This window comes from Myotis myotis, unplaced genomic scaffold, assembly GCF_014108235.1.
Source record: "Myotis myotis isolate mMyoMyo1 unplaced genomic scaffold, mMyoMyo1.p scaffold_m19_p_18, whole genome shotgun sequence".
NCBI classification, from domain to species: domain Eukaryota; kingdom Metazoa; phylum Chordata; class Mammalia; order Chiroptera; family Vespertilionidae; genus Myotis; species Myotis myotis.
In genome coordinates, this window is record NW_023416322.1 from 8,583,918 (window position 1) to 8,604,942 (window position 21,025).

The following is a 21,025-nucleotide window of genomic DNA, read 5'->3' on the forward strand; positions in this document are numbered from 1 at the left end:
CAAAAGGACCAATAAAGTATGGGGCTCTGCCAAAGGAGCCAAGCTGAAAGCATGACTTAGTATCATTCGTCAAGCAACTCTTCTCCAGCTCCATTAAGGTCAAGGGACCCAGACATAGACTGGAGATTACAGAGCACTATTAGGATGGATTCACCGGCAGGTGGCCTGAGAGTCCTGAGAAGGAATGACAGGGGCATCTTCTAGGAAGGTCTCTGAGAACAAGGGGCCACCTAGGCTGAATGTTTACAGTGGCTCCTGCTGATGGCAGCGGTGTACATGAGACAAGCCTGAGTTTCTCCATTTCCAGCTGGAAAGTGCAGAGGCTCCTGTAGTTCCGGCACCCCACCAAGCGAGCTCTCAGGGACCTACCTTTAAACTCCATGTTGGCAGCTTCATCCAGAAGTTCCTCCTTCATGGTGTTAAGCGTCTCAACAATCATGTCCTTCATTTCCTCCTGCTTTCGGTTGGCAATACTCATCAATGATTCATACAACTCATTTTCCATTTTTCGCGTATATTCCAGACGTTTGGGAGTAATCTGCAGGTCCCGCTGCATGTCAAAGGCCTGGTTAATAAAGATGTCAAGGCAGCAGCAGTGCACCAGGTTCAGGGCCTTGGCTGCGTCGACCAGGCGAGCCTGTAGCATCTGGTGAGAAAATGTGCTTAAGTGCCTCAGCTTCTCACTTTGTTCCACCAACATGCTCTGAGCTTTAGTGTCCTGGCCAGCGGCCCCCCAGTTACAGTGACTGATGCTCAGATAGCCCAGGTCAATGAGCTGGCGATGAAGTGGTGATCGTTCATTCTCCATTCTTTTAGTCGGGGAGTCGATTATCTCTGAGCCCAGCTTCGGTACTTTGAAAAAGAATATGGGAAAAGAGAAATACTTTCGGATTTCCTGAAGCTCTTGCTCATCCCTCTCGGAGAGTTCATCTTTGTGGAATGCATAGGTTATCACAGGCAAAAAATCATTCACCAAGTCACCCAGAACATCCACTGTGGGCCGGAGGCCTTGGCACGGTGCTACCACAATGTCCACTTCCTGGAAGGGTAACGGGGTCATATCAGCACTTCAGAGTCAACCAATCCTTGCCTCCCCAAAGTCCCACACTGAGAGCAAAGTCCAGCTCTATAATGAGGCAATCGGGCTTTGGCATGCCCTAATCATCTGTCTGCCTCCTACCCCCCTCCCTGGTGTAGCCCATGCAGGCAGGCACTCGTCTAGAGAGAGTGAAAAAACAAGTAAGTAGAAAGGATGGCAGACCTTCAGCCATTTCAGATGAAGAGAATACTACTTAGTCCCTGCCTTCCTCTGTTGCTTGGAAACTCTCACTCATTCTCTCTGATGAAGAAATGAGGCAAATAATGGAAGAAAGAACTACTATGGAAATTATCAGACTGAGAGTGAGTCTGCCTGGATGGAACATGCCTGCCCCTCTTGCACTCCTCTCACACCCCCACCCCCACATCTCTAACCTGGCTAACTCCCAAGCATCCTTTAAATCTTGATGTGTATGTCCTGTCGTACCCTTACATTCTTTCCTATTACATAATCCCAAGCACTCTTTACCTCTCCTTTTCTTAATGTTCGACACATTTAGAATTTATTTATTTAAAACACATTTTTCCCATTAGCCAATAAACTCTTTAAGGGCAGCGACCATGTCCATCTTGTTCATGATTATAACTCCAGTGTCTAGCACACAGTAAGCCCTCAATATTGTTGAACCAATCAAGCAATAGCAACCTAAAAGCCAGGTTTGCCCAACATTATTACTGTTCTATTCTGAGAGTCTACAGGTATCCCAAAATCTTAGCCACCTGAGTCTTGAGAATACCTTTTTTCTCATGATTTGGAAAGGCAATGTCCTCTACAGACAGGGGTGGCCAATTAAGTATGCGGGGCTTCCAGGAAAGCTCTTCAGAGGGGATATGATTCTATGATCCTACCAAGAAGTATGCCCTTTGGCCTTGCCCTTCTTGCCTGGCAGCACAGCGATGGTCATAGGCAGCTGTAAGGCAAACCTCTGTGCAAGCCAGAGTTAAGGATGACGAAACGAAAAGAAATAGGCCGCCTGGAAACCTGATGACCACAGAGCTGCCACACAAGCCCTGAACTGCCTAGCTCCAGACTTCTTTTATGTAAAAAAAAAAAAAACTTAACCTGTGTCTTATGTAAACTAGCTCCTGCTTTTCTGATTGTCTTTTACCTGTGACTCAACCCAAGCATAACTGATATACCCACGTTCCTAAAGTGAGTTTGGTTTAGGAACAAACCTTCTACAGGTTCTTTTCCTAGCCAACAGTTTCTGCTTTGTGTTTTACCTCTTTCCTGAGGATCTTGAGGCACTTTGGAGCATATATTTCCATCCACTGCATTGCTGCTCCTCTATAGCTCTGAAATTGTCTACTGTGCCTGGCATTCCAGACCTAAGGGTTGACCAGGAGACTCACGCCTGTATCACCATTTAGGCACAACAACTCCTGATGTCTTCAGGGGGGTCCACAAGCTCAAAAATCAATCCTCCACTGAATTCTAGCACATTTTACAGTTATAAAAGAACTCAACAACAAATCTGCCCAAGTCTGTCTCCTTAACAATTGTCAGATGCTGAAATTGTACTTTATTTGAAATCTAAAAGATACACAATTTGTTTATTTTCTTTCAGATTAATGTTCTGTTTTCATTCCTTACCTTATTTCAGCAACATGTATTTCTGATTAAATATTTTTAAAAATCAAAACCTAGGCCCTCTTCCTTTTTGGTCTCCTTCTTTAGATAAGTAAGAAAGGACTAAGAAATGCCAGCTTATTGTTTCTCATGCTGTGTGTGTGTGTGTGTGTGTGAGTGAGAGAGAGAGAGAGAGAGAGAGAGAGAGAGAGAGAGAGAGAGAGAGAGAGAGAGAGAGAGGGAGGGAGAGAGGGAGGGAGAGAAAGAGAAGTCTCCCATTCCCAGCAAAGCACAAAGGTCTCACTTCCCCAACAAAGTGCTAGTAAATTTTACCCTAAGGTGGGTCACATAAGTGTCACTTGGCTGGCCACTTTGAGCCCCCTAAAGCGAAAAGTGCTTTTAGCATCTCACCATTTGTATTTGAGCAAACACATCATAAATCCATCTGTTTGCCATCCAAGCCTAGGCCAAGAAAAAATCTGCTGATTCATCTGTGCCTCGAATTGCACGGAATGTTTTCTGATTGGAAGGTTAGTCTGACATTCACACTCATGTTCAAAACAAACCCTCCTTGCCCCAGCCGGTTTGGCTAAGTGAATAGAGCATCGGCCTGCGGACTGAAGGGTCCCAGGTTTGATTCCAGTCAAGGGCACATGCCCAGATTGTGGGCTCAATCCCCAGTAGGGGGCGTGCACAAAACAGTTGATCAATGATTCTCTCATCATTGATGTTTCAATCTCTCTCTCTCTCTCCCCCTCTCCCTTACTCTCTGAAATCAATAAAAATATATTAAAACAAACAAACAAAAACAATCAAACCCTCCTTCAGTTCCGAGTCCCTGCCACACTTCCTGAGGCATATTCATAAAAAAGGTAAGAGCTTCTAAGTTTAGAGTTGAACATACAGCTACCTAAATGCCAACATTATAATTGCATATAATAATTAGAAAAAGACTAGATGAAAATCCCAAGAAATGAAAGTTATAGTATGGTAGAGAATTATAAGTGAAAATGCTCTAAAAATATTTATTTTCAAATTTCAAAGCTGTCTTAAATATACATATTTTAAAGATATAAGTCAGTCAAACTTATTACGGGAGTATTACAGAAGAAAGCCTAAATAGTCAAACCAAATAAGTGTTCTTTAGAAAAATTTCAGGAAGATTTTTGTTTGCTTGTTTATTTGATGGATTTTCTTAAAATTCTAAAATAAATTTCCAGGTTTTCCTCATAGGGCCACTTCGTGTGCAACAGAACCATGAGCCAAAGCTCAAGTCCATTTGTAGAAGCAATACCCTTTCTAAGACATAGCTGACTTTATTTGCTCAGAGCTGCAAATTCATTTTTTAAAATGGATTCAAGGTTTTCTAAGGGTAGGTACTGCCTGATACAATGGCACCTAGAAAGAAATTTTCCACTCCTAAGCATTTCTTGTACTAAAAAAAAAAAAAAAAAAAAAAAAAAAAAAAAAAAAAAAAAGGATAGAAAACAAGTACCATACTCTCTCTTCCCCATTCCTCAGTTAATAAACTCCTGCGGTGATCTCACTATTCTGACTAGCCTAACTTCTAGAGGACGGGCAAGAGCTGCTGGCTGAGCTCCTATACAAATGAGACTGGAATGCGATGTGATTCTGCAATACCGACGGTGAAGGGATGACTCATGCCTGACAGTTATAAACAAAAAGGAAGCCAGCACTGTCTCCTGGAGACAGGGAGGAAAAAAAAAAAGGATGAACCAGAGCCTGACCTCCAACTATCTTCTCCTTCCCAGCACCTAGAACAGTGCCTGGCCTTCATAAGTATACAATAAATAAATGTGAAGTAGATGGGTAAATAAATGATGCCTTTCCTACTTGTTCAAATCACTTTCAATACCAGGAGAAAAACTTTCTATCTTTCAATCCACATCCTATATATTTACCTGGAATTGCTGTTTGCCTCTCCTCCAAGGATGAAGCAGTAAGCATTTTGCTCCTAACTCAATGAAGGAATAAGAATCTCAGGGAAGCATGAGAATATCCCATAATTCCATTTTAAGTCACAGTAAATTCCTAAAGAAGCTTCTTTTGTGGAATGCATTCCGTACAAATCTATGGAATCTATAGAAGTTGATGTTACCATCAATTTTCTTGGCAAGATTAAGAGAAGGTAATAGAGAGGAGATTGCTACCCTGCAGACACCAGAACTCACCTCTTGGGTTTTGTTTTTGATATAAATGACACAATCTTAAATGCCAAGAAGAAATCAGCCACCAAAGAAGCCTGGCCGCTCCCTGAGAATGCTGGCTCTCTCACTGACAAGAACTCCTTACCTGTTCCGGGCACAGTGCCAGCACTCCGTTATAGCTAAGGAGGACTATGCTAACTGATGGTTCAGACAGAAGACAGGAAGGATAAAGCTGTCTCTGCTTTTGCTACAGTCCTGAAAGCTCAGGTTTACATCACAAGAAGAGAAGTACACAAAGATATAACTGTCCTGCCCTCGCTCAACAATGGACACAGCTCGACCTCCTCCCTGCCTCCATATTCTCCCTATTTTTACTGCCAATTCTTCTCCCAGGCCAGTCTCACAGGGCGGTTGAAAGGTTCTTCCTGTTTGTTTTTACACAGGGTTGATTCTTCTACATTTTCATATAGCTCCCTGAACTCACTATCACTCTTAAATTTATTTACATATTAAGAAAAATACCTATTCCTGTTATATTGTAGAAAATACCTTGACTCTTATTGGTACAAATACTCTCCAAGGGGAGCTGTAACTGCAGTTTCTGGGCTATAACATGCCTGCCCCATAAGCAACTGGGACTAGTCTGAAGCTAACCCAGAGCCTTATCCAGCAGCCAACATGGAATGGATACAAGTTCATCTCCTACCTAGTAAAAGTATCAGTGTGGTTAACTCAGATGCCAAAAAACACAACCCCAACCAAAGCCCTAAACTAGCCACAGAAAGCATCATGCCAACAGTGGAAATATATTTACAATCCCGAACACCCCAAAACAGGGGCTCTGCATCTCAGCTGATAAGCACGAAGCCCTAAGGACCAGAACTTCTCTATGTTGCATACTTGTATGAATCAGGTAAACAGACAAGGTGACAAGAATGTACTAAACAGACACTATGCATTCTACCACAGACACACATAAAGCAGGAATCTGAAGCTTTGGTGTCTTACCACTTACTAGACTCGAGGGGATGGGGGAGAAAGAAGGAGAGGGAGAGAGAGAGAGAAAGGAAACAGGACAGTGGAGAAGAAAGAAGGAGGAAGGGAAGACTTTACCTTTTAACTTTATGACTTAAACTGTTGTATTATTAACCTTTTTATAACATTTCTCTTATTTCATTTTATTACAAAAGAACTTCATAGTGAGTTATGAAGAACTTTGTCTCTAATTAGAGCAGGATAATAACCATAAGTACATGGGGACCAGGAGGGCTTAGGTTTGACAAAATGAAGGAGTCCCAGTGTGGATGGTTCTCAGGTGGGTGACAGAGAGGCAGGAATCTTCTTCTCAAGGACACAGATTCATTCATACAAAGGGAGGAGGGAACTGGCTTACTATGTGCCAGACCCTGTGCTGGGTGCTTTACAAACACTCTCTTATTTAAGCCTCACCCCAGTCCTAAAAGATATGGATAACTACCCCATCTTACAAATGAGGGGACAGTCAGTTAAGTAACGAAGCCAGGATGTAAACCCAGGTCCATTCAACTATAAAGACCATGGTTAAATAGTAACTGAAGGTCCACCGTATGTCAGGAACTATCTGTTAGGGACGTTCTGAAAGAACAAAGATTGGACAAGATGATGTCAGGGTTCCTGACAATCCTTGTGTTCTATGTTAAGTATATGTTTGCTGCAAAGTAAAGGCCCAGCTATGAAACAACCCTCCAAGGACTGGGTGAGAAATCACCAAAGAAAATAAGTTTCATAGTCCCAACAACAGTTTTGCATGTTGACAGTACTTTCAACCTCTGTCTCTGAATTAGGGAAGACCCCCTACCCCATCATCCTCTACTCAAAGGGATCGGAGACAGCAGAGCTGAGACAGTGAAAACAGAGAGGGAAGTCATTTGATGCAGGAAAGAGGCAGGATCCTAGAAAAGGGAGAAGACAAAAGAGGAAGGTTACGATTATAATCGCAGCCAGATTTCCTCCCCAAGAGCTAACCTTGGAAGGCTAAAAATTAATCACTGGTGGTGAATTGAGAAAATGCAGCCTCAACTTCAAGCTGTTCCTAAGAGATATCAAGTCTTCTCTCATGCGCATAAGGATTTTTTTAAACTTGCCTTTAAACCGCACATATCCTTAAAAGGTAAGTTAACCTGTAAGTATTCCCAGGTTTCTTGGCAAAAAAAACATGTACAGAGGATGGTTACATTCCACCATGTATGTTAGTGTGTGTTAGGGGAAAGGCAAGAGAGATGTTAAATTCGAAAAATACAGGGTTATTGTCAGAAGGAATTTATAATTAATGACTTGCCTGAACTTCCCATATCCTTTATTAACATATATTTTAGTTCCCCTTTCTTATTGCCCCACAAAAATCATGGTTTCTTTATTTTAATATCTCTTGAATATCATTATTTTTCTCTTATATCTGTTATCCTAACTTCATTATCTAACTAAAATTAAGCAACACACAACAAATTTAGTTCTAAAAGGTGCCATATTAAATGACAATAACTAGACAAAAATTGAGAGAAGCTAACTTTCTAGCAACAAATACTTTTCTGTAAATTTTGGAATTAAAACTGTACATAAACGTTTATTATTTTAAGTAAGACCCTTTATAATAAATTGGGGTTGTGAAAGTGTTAACTGAGAAATTAAAAATATCAATGTCTATAAAATTTTGAAAAGAACATTTCCATTGAAATCTATTGATTGAGGGTTATAGAAAACTTTACTACTCCAACTGGTTCGAGTTAAAAATAAGTTTTTAAAAAAAGTTATTTGCAAGTTATACCTTTTCTGGAAACGTCAACCTACTTCAGTTCCCTATCAGACATCACTATGAGCCAAAAACCATGGCAGCGTGCGGCAGCCTGGCTGCCAGGTGACACGTCCATTTTTCCCAAGGGCCAGAAAACACCTGGTGGGGACAAACAGGCTACTGATAAGCACAGAACAACCGAGAGCTACGGGCCCGCCACGGTAAAGAAAACAACGCTGCTGGAAAGCAGGATCTCAGTTAAGCTCAGTAAATTTAATCTTCTCTGCTTCTTTTTATTCCTTTCTTACAGATGTTCATAGGAAAGAAATACACAGACACCCCCACATCAGACTGAGACAACGCTGAGGCAGACAACTGTGTTCCACTGGACTTACAAGAGGAAGAACAGAGGAAAGGCGGTGGGTAGATGGATGTACGCAAAGAAAGGGGTGAGGGTGCAGAAGGGGAAGTATGTCCACAAAGACAGAACTAGTGCATATGGAGAATGGTGAAATGTGTTGCCAATTGGAAAATGCTGCTTTAAATTGAACACTAAACAAGGTTTTAGAAACTAATGGCTTGACTACTGAATTATGAACCAAGAATCTCCGGGGACCAGAAGTAACAAGCTGGGAACACACAGCACTATGGGTTCATGTGAGTTGGCCTATTTCTAGAAAAACTGAAAATGACTAATTTATGAAGACTTTAAAGTAACAGATCAGAAGAATGACCATTGTATAAGAGGGCAGGGGAAATTCTGCCTTGACAATCTGACAGTTGCAAATGAACATCCATTTCCCCTAATTCAATCTTGGTTTCCTTCAGCTAAATGTTTCTTTTCTTCACCACCCCTTTCATACACCAAATGGAAGGGCTGTTTAGAGCTAACTCGCTGGTCCTAAATAAAAAGAGAGCTAAACAAAAAGATCTTTCTCACTGGCATGAAACATCTTCAAGGTGGCTGTGAAATGCTCCCAGCAGTGAGCTGAGCATGGCTGATGGGCTTCATGGAGACAGGAGCCTGACTGTAGAGACAGGGCAGGGCCTGCGCTCCACAAAGGCTGCCCCTGTGAGGCTCAGCATCAAAGGGATCAAACTTGGAACCGTTGGGGTCCGTTGCTATTTCTACATCAAAACCATTAGTGAATAAAGCAGATCCGGAGAAACATTGGCTAAGGAAGCCTCAGAAACCACATGAAACAGAAACACAGGCTTGTGAATTCCTCAAAAAAAAGAAGAATATTCCTCAAGAAAGAATATATATTTCAACTGTGTGAAGAGACAGCTGGTTTGGTATCTCAACTCCCCAACTAGGTAGCCTCCTCAGGTGTCATCTCAGTCTGAGTGCTTAGCAAGATCAGGAGCAAGCACCACTCTCAGCAGTAAGCGAGGCGCTCAGCCAGGCTCCTGGGGGAAGGCTCTCACTTTCCCTCCTTGCATCCCCTCAATTCATAGGACAAAAGTGAAATGAGCGTTAAAAATGAAAACCAATAAAAGAAATAAATATTTAAAAATTGAAACCAATAAAATGATGGGGTACAAAGAAATAAAATCATTTGCCTCTCCTGCGATGGCTTTGCTCACATTCCAAGACTGTTTTTAAAAGGCAATAACAGGAAAAATCACTACCCAACCCAGAGCAGGCAGTCATTTCACCCATTTACCCTGTTCTTAAGCTGCAGGTCACAATGTATGAGGTCATAGCAACCATTTAGTGGTTGCTATCATCATTTTTCAAAATGAAGTCAAATAGAATAGAAAGAAAAATATCAGTGTGTTTTGCAAGAAGTAAAAGTATTGGTTCGTGAAACTTTATTTCAAAGTATATGTGTATGTATGTACTGGGTCCTGTTATAAAATGTTATTTCTTACAGTGAATTAAAATCTAAAAAAGTATAAAAACCACTGAGCTGCTGAAAACTGCAAGGAACCAGACCAGGGCAGTATACTATAGACAGATTATGTATGGATCAAATATTTATGCCTGTGAAGAAGCTCATGGGTCAACTGAGGAGCCTCAGTCAATATACAAAAATTACTCGCAGAGTTATCTAAGAACTCTCACAGTGTCCCTGAGCTGAGAAATGCAAGCTCAAGGTGTGAAAACAGGAAAGTCGCCACTGAAACTGACCTGAGAGAAAATGCTGCCCTATATACATAGTCCCCTCTAGCTTTTATCAAGATAAAATAGACCTGGACTCTGGAAGGAAATGAATTTCTATTTCTAGAATGTCACTGACCATGGCTACAACCAAAGGACTCATTCATTGACTGGGAGATCAAGCCTTATAGAACAAGAGTAGGTGAAGACGTTATAAGAAGAAAGAAACCGCCCTAGCTGGTTTGGCTCAGTGTTTAGAGCAGTGATGGCGAACCTATGACACGCATGTCAGAGGTGATACACGAACTCATTTTTTTGGTTGATTTTTCTTTGTTAAATGGCATTTAAATATATAAAATAAATATAAAAGATATGTCTTTGTTTTACTATGGTTACAAATATCAAAAAATTTCTATATGTGACACAGCACCAGAGTAAAGTTAGGGTTTTTCAAAATGCTGACACGCCATCACTGGTTTAGAGCTTTGGCCTGCAGACTGAAGGGTCCCAGGTTTGATTCCGGTCAAGGGCACATGCCCAGGTTGCAGGCTCCATCCCCCATGTTGGGTGTGCAGGACCCAGCCAATGATTCTCATCATTGATGTTTCTATCTCTCTCTCCCTTCATCTCTGAAATCAATAAAAATGTATTAGAAGAAAAAAACCACTCTCCTAGTCCTGCCAAGCTAGCCCGTCCTTCCTAGCACAACTAACCAAGGTGATGGACCCTCTATGCTGAGAGTATCTGCATCCTCGTATTCCTACCCACTCCTGACCCCTGGCATAGTCACACGCTTTGTCCATCCCCATTCAGTCTACTCAAATAGCCCAATCCCAGCTATACAGGAGGAAAGGAAGCCTAGCACAAGAGACAAGTCCTTCCTAAGTGGAGACAGCAACACCAGACAGGCAATATGATCTCTTAGGATACGCCATACGACCTGTGCTCTCTTTGCGAGTTTACTTGAAAAGAGAAGCAAATGATATTCTCCAGATCTCATAACATCGAGCCAGACCTGTCTTCACATTCCCAAAATTCCTTAGAAAGTAGGAAACATGCCTGGCCAGTGTTGCTCAGTGGTTGAGCATCTACCCATGAACCAAGAGGTCGCTGGTTCAATTCCCAGCCAGGGACAAGCCTGGGTTGTGGGCTCGATCCCCAGTGGGGAGTGTACAGAAAGCAGCTGATCGATGATGTTTTTCTCTCATCATTGATGTTTCTATCTCTCTCCCCCTTTCCCTTCCTCTCTCTCTAAAAATCAATAAAAACATATTTTTTTTTAAAAAGTAAGAAACATGATCTGTCCCACTTAGCAAATAATGGCTAAGCCTAAGGAAATACAAAATTCTTCACTTGTCTCAACTCTAATAAGTGCATGCCCTAGCCAGTGTGGCTCAGTTGGATGGATGCCATCCCAGGCACCAAAAGATTGCCAGTCAGGGCACATGCTCTAGTTGCCGGCTTATTCCCCAGTGGGGGGTGTGCAGGAGGCAGCCAATCAATGGTTCACTCTCACATCAATGCTTCTCCTCTCCTCTCTGTCTCTCTCTCTCTCTTTCTCTTAAAAAAATCAATTAAGAGATACATATATTTTAAAAAACAACAACATTAATTATCCATCATCTTATTGTTCCTTTTAGAAAGGAATGGCTAGAGATAATCCTAGAACACGTTACTGCTAAGAAAGAAAAAAGGATTTCTACCCTTGAACATAATCATTCTGTAAAAGCATGGCGAGATGCAAGTATCACATTCCTTCTATTTTATTTTATTTAAATATATTTTTATTGATTTCAGAGAGGAAGGAAGAGGGAGAGAGCGATGGAAACATCAATGATGAGAGAGAATCATTGATCGGCTGCCTCCTGCACACCCCACACTGGAGATCAAGCCCACAACCCAAGCATGTGCCCTTGACTGGAATCAAACCCCGACCCTTCAGTCTGCAGGCCAACACTCTATCCACTGAGTCAAACCAGCCAGGGCACATTCCTTCTATTTCAGAAAGGGAGACAGGAGGCAAGGAGACAAGCCAGTTGCTTAGGGCCTTGCAGCACAGCAGCAGAGGCAGGGATGGGCACTGCTACAACCTTGTGTGTTTTCAACTTCCTATACTATGTTCCTTTAACTCCATTAGCTGATGTTCAGAGCCAAGGGTATATACTGCCTCTGAGAAAGTTCAAATACAAGAAAAGTTGGTATACAGTTGTATAAGTATGAGATTGGTACCTGTAAGAGAGCATGCTGCATCGTCACCTCCAGTTCGGCTAACACATGGGCAGCATCCTCACTGTCCTCTTGGACCTCCAGGTCCTCCTCAGGGATGGTCTCCCAGGCACCCTGGTGAGCAACGGGAGTGTGGCTGACCCGAGTCTGAGTCCCGTAGGTGAAGCGGAGGCGCCGGAGCTTACAGCTCTCCTCACTGCCCAGCTTGGTGGTAGGAAGCACCTGCACCCCCAGTAGCAGGTTCAATAGCTGGCACTTGACATTACAATCCTGGCCGAGGATCAAGATGCAGGGGAGGCAGTCCACAATCTGCTGGAGGTACTTCTCTTCCTTAGGTGGGAAGGAAATGCAGCTCAGCTGGCCTGGTTGGGGAAGGGGAGGGTGGAGAAGGAGAAAGGAGGACAGAGAGAAGAGTGAGGAGGGGTAGAGAGAGATTCACACAGAGACCCCATTGGGATGCCAGGGTCCTAGAGAAAAAATTCCTAGGAAGCTCTTGGTTGAAGGAGACATCAGGAAAACATCCCAGTCAGAAAAGGCTCCTTATATATCAAACAGAATTCCCCTCCCTGGCTCGTCCCCAAAGCAGTTGTTTCTATCCAGAAAGGTAGCAGTGACCTGATCTACCCTGCCCCGTCCTTCTCCATCCAGGGAAGGGACAGCCTAAGGCAGTGGTCAGCAAACTCATTAGTCAACAGAGCCAAATATCAACAGTACAACGATTGAAATTTCTTTTGAGAGCCAAATTTTTAAAACTTAAACTATATAGGTAGGTACACTGTTATTAACTTAATTAGGGTACTCCTAAGGCTTAGGAAGAGCCACACTCAAGGGGTCAAAGAACCGCATGTGGCTCGCGAGCCGCAGTTTGCCGACCACTCGCCTAAGGAGTTTACAAGGACTCAGATCATTAAATTGACAAAGCCATTAACCGGGATGTGAGTCCAAGGAGAAACCACACCTGAATATGTTAAAATGAAAACCTTCCTTAGGACAGAAGATCTAATACTTGAACATATTCGACCTTTTTAAATGTCGCTACCATGTGAAGTTTTAGCTTGTTATTTTCCTCCTTGATGACATATTTTATAACTAAATGTATGGGACTCTCTAAGTACACACATATTGAAATAAAAAGTTACTTAAGTTTACATAAGCTCTAGGATCTTTTCTGGCTCATCTCTCTGAGAGCTGGAGATAGCAACCCAGTTGCCAAGTCATCTGTTTTCTGAAAGCATCAGATACTCAATTAAGATCAATATCTCCTAATCAAATCACATTCCCGTGTACGGACAGGGAAAGAACTGCCTGTTAGGATCCAGGCAAATCTAGGAAGAGATGTGATTTATTTAAAAAACATTCTTTCAAGACAACCACACTTCCACAAACAAGTCCAATAGTGTTCAAGACAGAACAAAAGACTTCCTAAAGCATGAAGACCCGTTTGAGGAAAGGAACCAGAAGTCAGTTGACTGAAACTCAGATTCTGAACTCCATCGTTCCCCCACTTGTCCAGTGCCAGTGCCTGCCTATCTCTATGATTCAGGCAACCCTTGAGTTTGTTCAGAGGGCACAGACACATGGTTCTTAGGCTGTAAGAAGGCTGATCTGACATACATCTTAATTGAAATGTGGGGTGGCACCAACAAACAGTATTCCCTTTAGTCACTTAACCACGAGCTGCAAACCTTCCATACATTGTTTATTTTGTTCCTATACATGAAGCAAGAGAGCCCAGACTCACTGAAGAGGTTGGTCTACTTTAGGGTGTACCTATCCTGCCACATCATTAAACCTTAAACCTCCTTCTCTTCCACAAATGGCACCACCAAACAGTTTACAGGGGTCCACTTTCACCCGGATCCCTGTGTGCATTTCAGGGAGCCCTTCCTTTCAGGTCTGTCTGCAAGCACGCCACCTGGCTGCACATGCACATCAGCAAAGCTGAAGCAAGGAAGTCTATGCTTCAAGGGAAGAGACGGGTCCTTTGAAAAAGCAAAGAGCGTAAATGAGGGCCTAATTCTGTGTGAGGATTTCCTAAACGCAAGAGTAAAACACCAGACCACTGGTCTAACTTTGAACTACCATCAGAAGCAATGGGACACAGCCAATTTCTTGTATGACCACTTAGCACGCAGCAATGGGCTTGTTCTGAGTGCCTGCGTATCTTGTTCACAGCTAAACACTTGTCACAGTCTACTCTAGTTATCTTGTTTATAATTAGCGGAACACCCAACACAACGACAAAAACATAGTAAGTACTTTATGTTACACCTTTGTTCGCTCTGTGCAAGAACCCATTTATTGTGGAGAATTGTTTATAGAAAGCTGTAAGTATTGTGCTAAAGACTCAGGAAAGTCCAGTGCCATGATGAATCACTAAGGAGCGACTAACATTCCTAAAAACTTCCTTCATCTCCCCAATCACCTTGCAGAATTCATTTAACTACCGAACTCTCCGCCTCAGCAGTGAGAAGTCCAACTAGATTCACTCTCATCTACACTTCCTATCTTTCCTCTCTTCTCAGTTCTCCTCACATCCTCAGATAGGTGCCAATTCATTCTGACAAACTTCATAACTCCTAAAACAAAAATTGGTACATAATAAAAACCTGAATGAGATTTGTTATTGCTGCAGCTAGGAGAGCGGGTAATCTACACTAATAAAAGAGAAACATGGTAATTGGCGTACGACCGCTACCCTTTACATTGGCTAATCAGGGCGATATGCAAATTAACTGCCAACTAAGATGGCGGTTAATTTGCATATGTAGGCACAATGCAGGGAAGGGAAAGGGAAAGCAGGAAGAAGCCCCCTGCCACTGACAGTGATCTGAAACCCAGGGGGGAGCTAAGAGGGGAGGTCAGGGCAAAGGCGGCCCTGGGGGCCGCCTTTGCCCTGCCCCCCAGCCATGATCGGAGAATCAGGCGCCTTTGCCACCCTGGCCAGTGATAGCAGGAAGTAGGGGTGGAGCCAGCGATGGGAGCTGGGCACGGTCGAAGCTGACAGTCCCGGGAGCTAGGGGTCCCTTGCCTGGGCCTAAAGCGGAGCCCGCGATCACAGGGCTGCTGCAGCTGAGGGTCCCTGCTGCCCGGGCCGGACGCCTCTGGACGCCTCGGCCAGAGGCGTTAGGCCTGGGCAGGGGTGGAGCCTGCAACTGCGGGGAGCTGGGGGTCCCCTGCCCAGGCCTAATGCCTCGGCCAGAGGCGTTAGGCCTGGGCAGGGGCAGAGCAGGAGATCGCGGCGCTGCTGCCGCTGCGGGTGCCCACTGCCCGGGCCCGATGCCTCGGCCAGAGGCGTTAGGCCTGGGCAGGGGCGGAGCCTGCAACCACGGGGAGCTGGGGGTCCCCTGCCCAGGCCTAATGCCTCGGCCAGGGGCATTAGGCCTGGGCAGGGGCAGAGCGGGAGATCGCGGGGAGCTGGGAGTCCCCTGTCCAGGCCTAATGCCTTGGCCAGAGGTGTTAGGCCTGGGCAGGGGCGGAGCCTGCAACCGCGGGGAGCTGGGGGTCCCCTGCCCAGGCCTGACACCTCTGCCAGAGGCCTCAGGCCTGGGCAAGGGGCCGATCCGGTAATCAGCGATCGTAGGGTAATGAGGGTCAACTCCTCTGGCCTAGGCATCAGGCCTGGGCGGGGGGCGGAGCCAGCATTCGGAGGGGGCTGGGGGTCCCCTGCCCAGGCCTGATGCCTGGGCCAGAGGCATCAGGCCTGGGTGGGGGGCGGAGCCGGGGATTGGGGGGATATGATGGTCCCCTTTCCCAGGCCTGAAGCCTGGGTCAGAGGCGTCAGGCTTGGGTGGGGGGGGGGGGGGGGGGGTGGAGCAAGCGATCAGAGGGAGATGGGGGTTCCCTGCCCAGGCATGATTCCTGGGCCAGAGGCATCAGGCCTGGGCGGGGGTCAGAGCCAGTGATGGGGGGAGATGGGGGTCCCCTGTCCAAGCCTGACACCTCTGGCGGAGGCGTCAGGCCTGGGCAAGGGGCCGATCAGGCGATCGGAGGGTGATGGGGGTCTACGCCTCTGGCCGAGGCATCAGGCCTGGGCAAGGGCGGAGCCGGTGATGGGGCGGAGAGGGGGGTCCCCTGCCCAGGCCTGAATCCTGGGCCAGAGGCATCAGGCCTGGGCCAGGGGCAGAGCCAGCAATTGGAGGGGTCTGGGGGTTCCCTGCCCAGGCCTGACACCTGGGCCAGAGGCATCAGGCCTGGGCTGGGGGCAGAACCAGTGATGGGGGGAAATGAGGGTCCCCTGACCAGGCCTGACGCCTCTGGCAGAGGCGTCAGGCCTGGGCAAGGAGCCAATCCTGCGATTGGAGGGTGATGGGGGTCAACGCCTGAGGGCTCCCAGTATGTGAGAGGGGGCAGGCTGGGCTGAGGGACACTCCCCTCCCCCACCCAGTGCACTAATTCGTGCACCGGGCCCCTAGTCTTATATAATAAAAGGTTAATATGCAAATTAACCAAACAGTGGAATGACTGGTCGCTATGACACACACTGACCACCAGGGGGCAGGCACTCAATGCAAGAGCTCCCCCTAGTGGTCAGTGCACTCCCACAGGGGGAACACAGCTCAGCCAGAAGCGGGGCCCTCAGCGGGCGAGCGTAGCAGCGGTGGCGGGAGCACTAAGTACCCCTCAGGGGGGCGGGCTAAGCCAGCAGTCGGACATCCCCCAAGGGGTCCCGGACTGCGATAGGGCACAGGTTCAGCTGAGGGACTCCTCCCCACCCTCAACTGCAAGAATGTTGTGCACCAGGCCTCTAGTAGATAATGAAAATCAACTAAGCATTTTCAGAACCAGAGGGAGAGATCTCAACATCTCTGAGACACTGTCAAATATAGGAAAGCCAGTAAAACATGCTCTACATGAGCCAAAAACCACAGCACACACCCCATTATTCATCTGACCCAAATCACCATGCACACACACACACACCTCTGTAGTGACAAAAACAGTCACTACAAATAGTACCACTAGTGTCAAATAGCCATAGACCAGTGCAATGGGCCAGGGGCCGACACTGAAACCAGTTTTAATTTTTGTTTCCATGCACAACTAGGGTTCTATGTGCAATCATTTTCACTGAAGAAAGCTCTTATATGGATATTACAATTGATTTTTCAATATCTCATTATCCAAGCCCTTTGCTTCTCCTACAAATATTTATCTTTTTTTGTTTGTATTTTTTTATTGTTTTCAGAGAGGAAGGGAGGGGAGAGAGAGAGAAACATCAATGATGAGAGAGAATCATTGATCAGCTGCCCCCTGCACGACCACCCCACCCCCCTCACCGGGGATCGAGACCACAACCTGGACATGTACCCTTGACCAGAATCGAACCCGAGACCCTTCAGTCCACAGACCGATGCTCCATCCACTGAGCTAGAGCAATCTTTACCTTTTTTTTATTGATCTCCAACGTGTCTACAAGATTTGAACAAGGGCATGGAGAGAAGTGAAGGTGAAACTAGACCAGTGATGGCGAACCTTTTGAGCTCGGCGTGTCAGCACTTTGAAAAACCCTAACTTAACTCTGGTGCCGTGTCACATATAGAAATTTTTTGATATGTGCAACCATAATAAAACAAAGATGTATATTTTTGATATTTATTTTATATATTTAAATACATTTAACAAAGAAAAATCAACCAAAAAAATGAGTAAGTGTGTCACCTCTGACACACGTGTCATAGATTCGCCATCACTGAACTAGACTGTCTCACTCCTTGATTCTCTCAGCAAATGGTTCATGGTTCTGTGAGGAGGAGTGCAGCATCGAATTGGAAACAGCACTAGAGAAGGGAGATATCCTGGTCTCCAGCTTCACCGCTGATTAGCTCTGCGACCTTGACAACTCACTTGCTTTGTCTCAGCCTTGGATTTCTCATCTCTGAACTAAGGGATTTCAGTGGTTCTCAACCTTCTGGCCCTTTAAAACAGTTCCTCATGTTGTGATCCCCAACCATAAAATTATTTTCGTTGCTTCTTCATAACTGTAATTTTGCTACTGTTATGAATCATAATGTAAATATCTGATATGCAGGATGGTCTTAGGCGACCCCTGTGAAAGGGTCGTTCGACAGCCAAAGGGGTCTTAACCCACAGGTTGAGAACCGCTGGATTAGATCATCTTTAACATCCTTTCCAGTCCTAAAATTCCAGGATTCCATCAGGTTTTAACTGTTGAAGGAAACATAACTGAGGGGATGGGTGGTTGGTCTGGTTGTTTTTACTCTAAGTTATATGTGAATTTAATTATGCACGCTCCGCCTGGGCTACTACTGAAACTGCAGATCAAAAAACATGACTGAACTAGCCAGGGGCTCTGAGGACCTACAGTGCAGTGCTAGCAGTTCGCTAAAGAAGATGAGAAACTGCAGGCTGACAGGAGGAGGAAGGAAGGAACCTGCTTCAGAGGTGGAGCAGCTGCCCCACTGACAGTTAAAGGACTTCAGAGTTAATCGGGTTTTCTTTGTAATTAATATAACAGCATCTGCAGATGGGCTGCCAGAAGGCAACGGTAGGGCTTCCCAGCTGGAGCACATTAACCCTGCCAACTCTGCTGCAGGAAAAGTCAACTCAAATTCAAGTGCAAGCTAAGGCTTACTTTTCTCTCGGTAGTTCCTAAATACAGATTTTCTTGATTGCGATTAGAGCTGGCCCTTGAACAATGTCAACAACAAAAATATAGGGGCTCCAACAACCTGCCAGTTGACCCTTGAACAACGCGGGTTTGAACTGACCCACTCAGTTTGATTGGAAAAGGCACGTATAAGTGGACCCAAGCAGTTCACACCGACGTTGTTCAAGGGTCACCTGTACTTCTGAACAAAGCTTTCAAACCAGAAGAAGAGCAACTAAAATAGCAACCCATTTTGTTCATTTATTTTAGATAATGAAGGGGAGCAAAATATACCACTCCAAAATGCCTCTGGCATGTTGATTGATTTTAAGCTGGTTATTTTTAAGAAACAGCAGACCCAGGTGAAGCTCTGAAAACTGAGAAGTTACCCTTTTGTAAGAAACATTTATAAGGGAAATCTCCTGCGTAAGGGTATCTTCCTCTCAGTAGCAGGAAAAAGATGACTCTAAATCTCTAGACACTCTTATCAATGAAGAAGGGAAAGCTTAGATCTGCATTAACAACCTTACCTGTGTGTGCCATGCTTTTCCTGGTGACCTCCCATAACTACCCACCCCCAACAACATCTGTCTCTAGCTGAAGATGATATTTAAAGTAGTAACTTGGACCATTTCAGAATTACTCACTTTTCCTGAGCTTCTCCCATGTATACAGGAGGTATGCATATTATCAAATTTCTGTTTGTTCTTCTCCTGTTAATGTCTAAAAGGGAAGAGAAATTATTTTTCCTACCACAGTAACATTTACTGACCCTTTCTAAGTACATAACTTGAATTCCCTCATGTCATTTAATGTTCCTGATTCTACCAGAGAATGAATATTACCCCCATCTATACTAATAAAAGGGTAATATGCTAATTAGACCGGGTCAACCGGCCATCTTCTGGGCGTCCGACTTCCTTCCAGACAAAGCCATGGTGTTGGGGGCTGAGGCAGAGGCAGTTAGGGGTGATCAGGCCAGCAGGGGAGGGCAGTTGGGGCCGGCAGGGGTTTAGGGGCAATCAGGCTGGCAGGGGAGAGCAGTTAGGGGTGAGGTCAGGCCAGCAGGGGAGGGCAGTTGGGGGCGAGATCAGGCTGGCAGGGGAGGGCAGTTAGGGGTGAGATCAGGCCAGCAGGGGAGGGCAGTTAGGGGCAATCAGGCTGGCAGGGGAGAGCAGTTAGGGGTGAGATCAGGCCAGCAGGGGAGGGCAGTTGGGGGCGAGATCAGGCTGGCAGGGGAGGGCAGTTAGGGGTGAGATCAGGCCAGCAGGGAGGGCAGTTAGGGGCAATCAGGCTGGCAGGGGAGAGCAGTTAGGGGTGAGATCAGGCCAGCAGGGGAGGGCAGTTAGGGGCAATCAGGCAGGCAGGCAGAGGGGTTAGGGGCAACCAGGCAGGCAGAGGGAATTAGGGGCAATCAGGCAGGCAGGCAGGTGAGCGGTTAGGAGCCAGTGGTCCCAGACTGTGAGAGGGATGTCCGACTGCCAGTTTAGGACATCCCCCAAGGGGTCCCTGATTGGAGGGGATGAAAGCTGGGCTGAGGGAATTTTGTGCACCAGGCCACTAGTTTATAGATAACCGTCAACATTTATAGGAAACAGCTTTAAAAAAAGAGCCCAGCCCTAACCGGTTTGGCTCAGTGGATAGAGCGTCGGCCTGTGGACTGAAGGGTCCCAGGTTCGATTCCAGTCAAGGGCAAGTACCTTGGATTGCGGGCACATACCCAGTAGGGAGTGTGCAGGAGTCAGCTGATCGATGTTTCTCTCTCATTGATGTTTCTAACTCTCTATCCCTCTCCCTTCCTCTCTGTAAAAAATCAATAATAAATACACACACACACACACACACACACACACACTAGAGGCCCGGTGCACAAAAATTTGTGCACTGGCAGGGGTGTGTGTCCCTCAGCCCAACCTGTGCCCTCCCACAGTCTAGGATCCCTCGGGAGATAACCACCTGCTGGCTTAGGCCCGCTCCCCAGGTGGCAGATGGCAGGCCCGATCCCACGGTGCCTGCCCCGCCTCCCCAGGTTGCAGATGGCAGGCCCAGATCCCGCGCTGGGTCGCAGACAGCAGGCCCGGATGGCGGCTGGGCAGGCGGCGGATTGCACTGTCCTGCCCCGCCTGCAATATGCAAATTTAATGGCCATCTTTGTTGGGTTAATTTGCATACTCTTCTGATTGGCTGATGGGCATAGCGAAGGTATGGTCAATTAGCATCTTTGTCTTTTATTAGTGTAGATAAAAAAGAGCCCATGTTTCTCTATGTATCTCTAGGCAAATAAAAGGTGGAACACAGGGCAGTACAGGAGCTATACCTACGTCTCAGGGGACCAGTGTAGGGGAGGAAAACTTTTCCTTCTACCCTTCTAGATTCTTTGGCTGGTCTAACAATCTAATTAGTGTAAGACACATTAACAGGAGTAATTGCCTATGAGTACAGGACCCCCATAAGAATATGAGACTCACAGGCAGTCAGC

General features: G+C 45.7%; 1 protein-coding gene across 2 annotated transcripts in view; it reads right to left on the minus strand.

Moving 5' to 3' along the window:
• Positions 1-21,025, minus strand: part of DSTYK (dual serine/threonine and tyrosine protein kinase) — a 60,619-nt gene that overhangs the window by 21,374 nt on the left and 18,220 nt on the right. For both annotated transcript variants that reach the window (XR_004973201.1, XM_036342452.1), the window contains exons 2-3: positions 11,940-12,298; positions 370-1,039 (exon numbers count right to left, since the gene is read on the minus strand). Coding sequence is in view for 1 of the 2 variants with exons in the window: in XM_036342452.1 (XP_036198345.1) it covers positions 370-1,039; positions 11,940-12,298 (1,029 nt within the window). In the remaining variant the exon portion in view is untranslated. The remainder of the gene's footprint in view (positions 1-369; positions 1,040-11,939; positions 12,299-21,025) is intronic.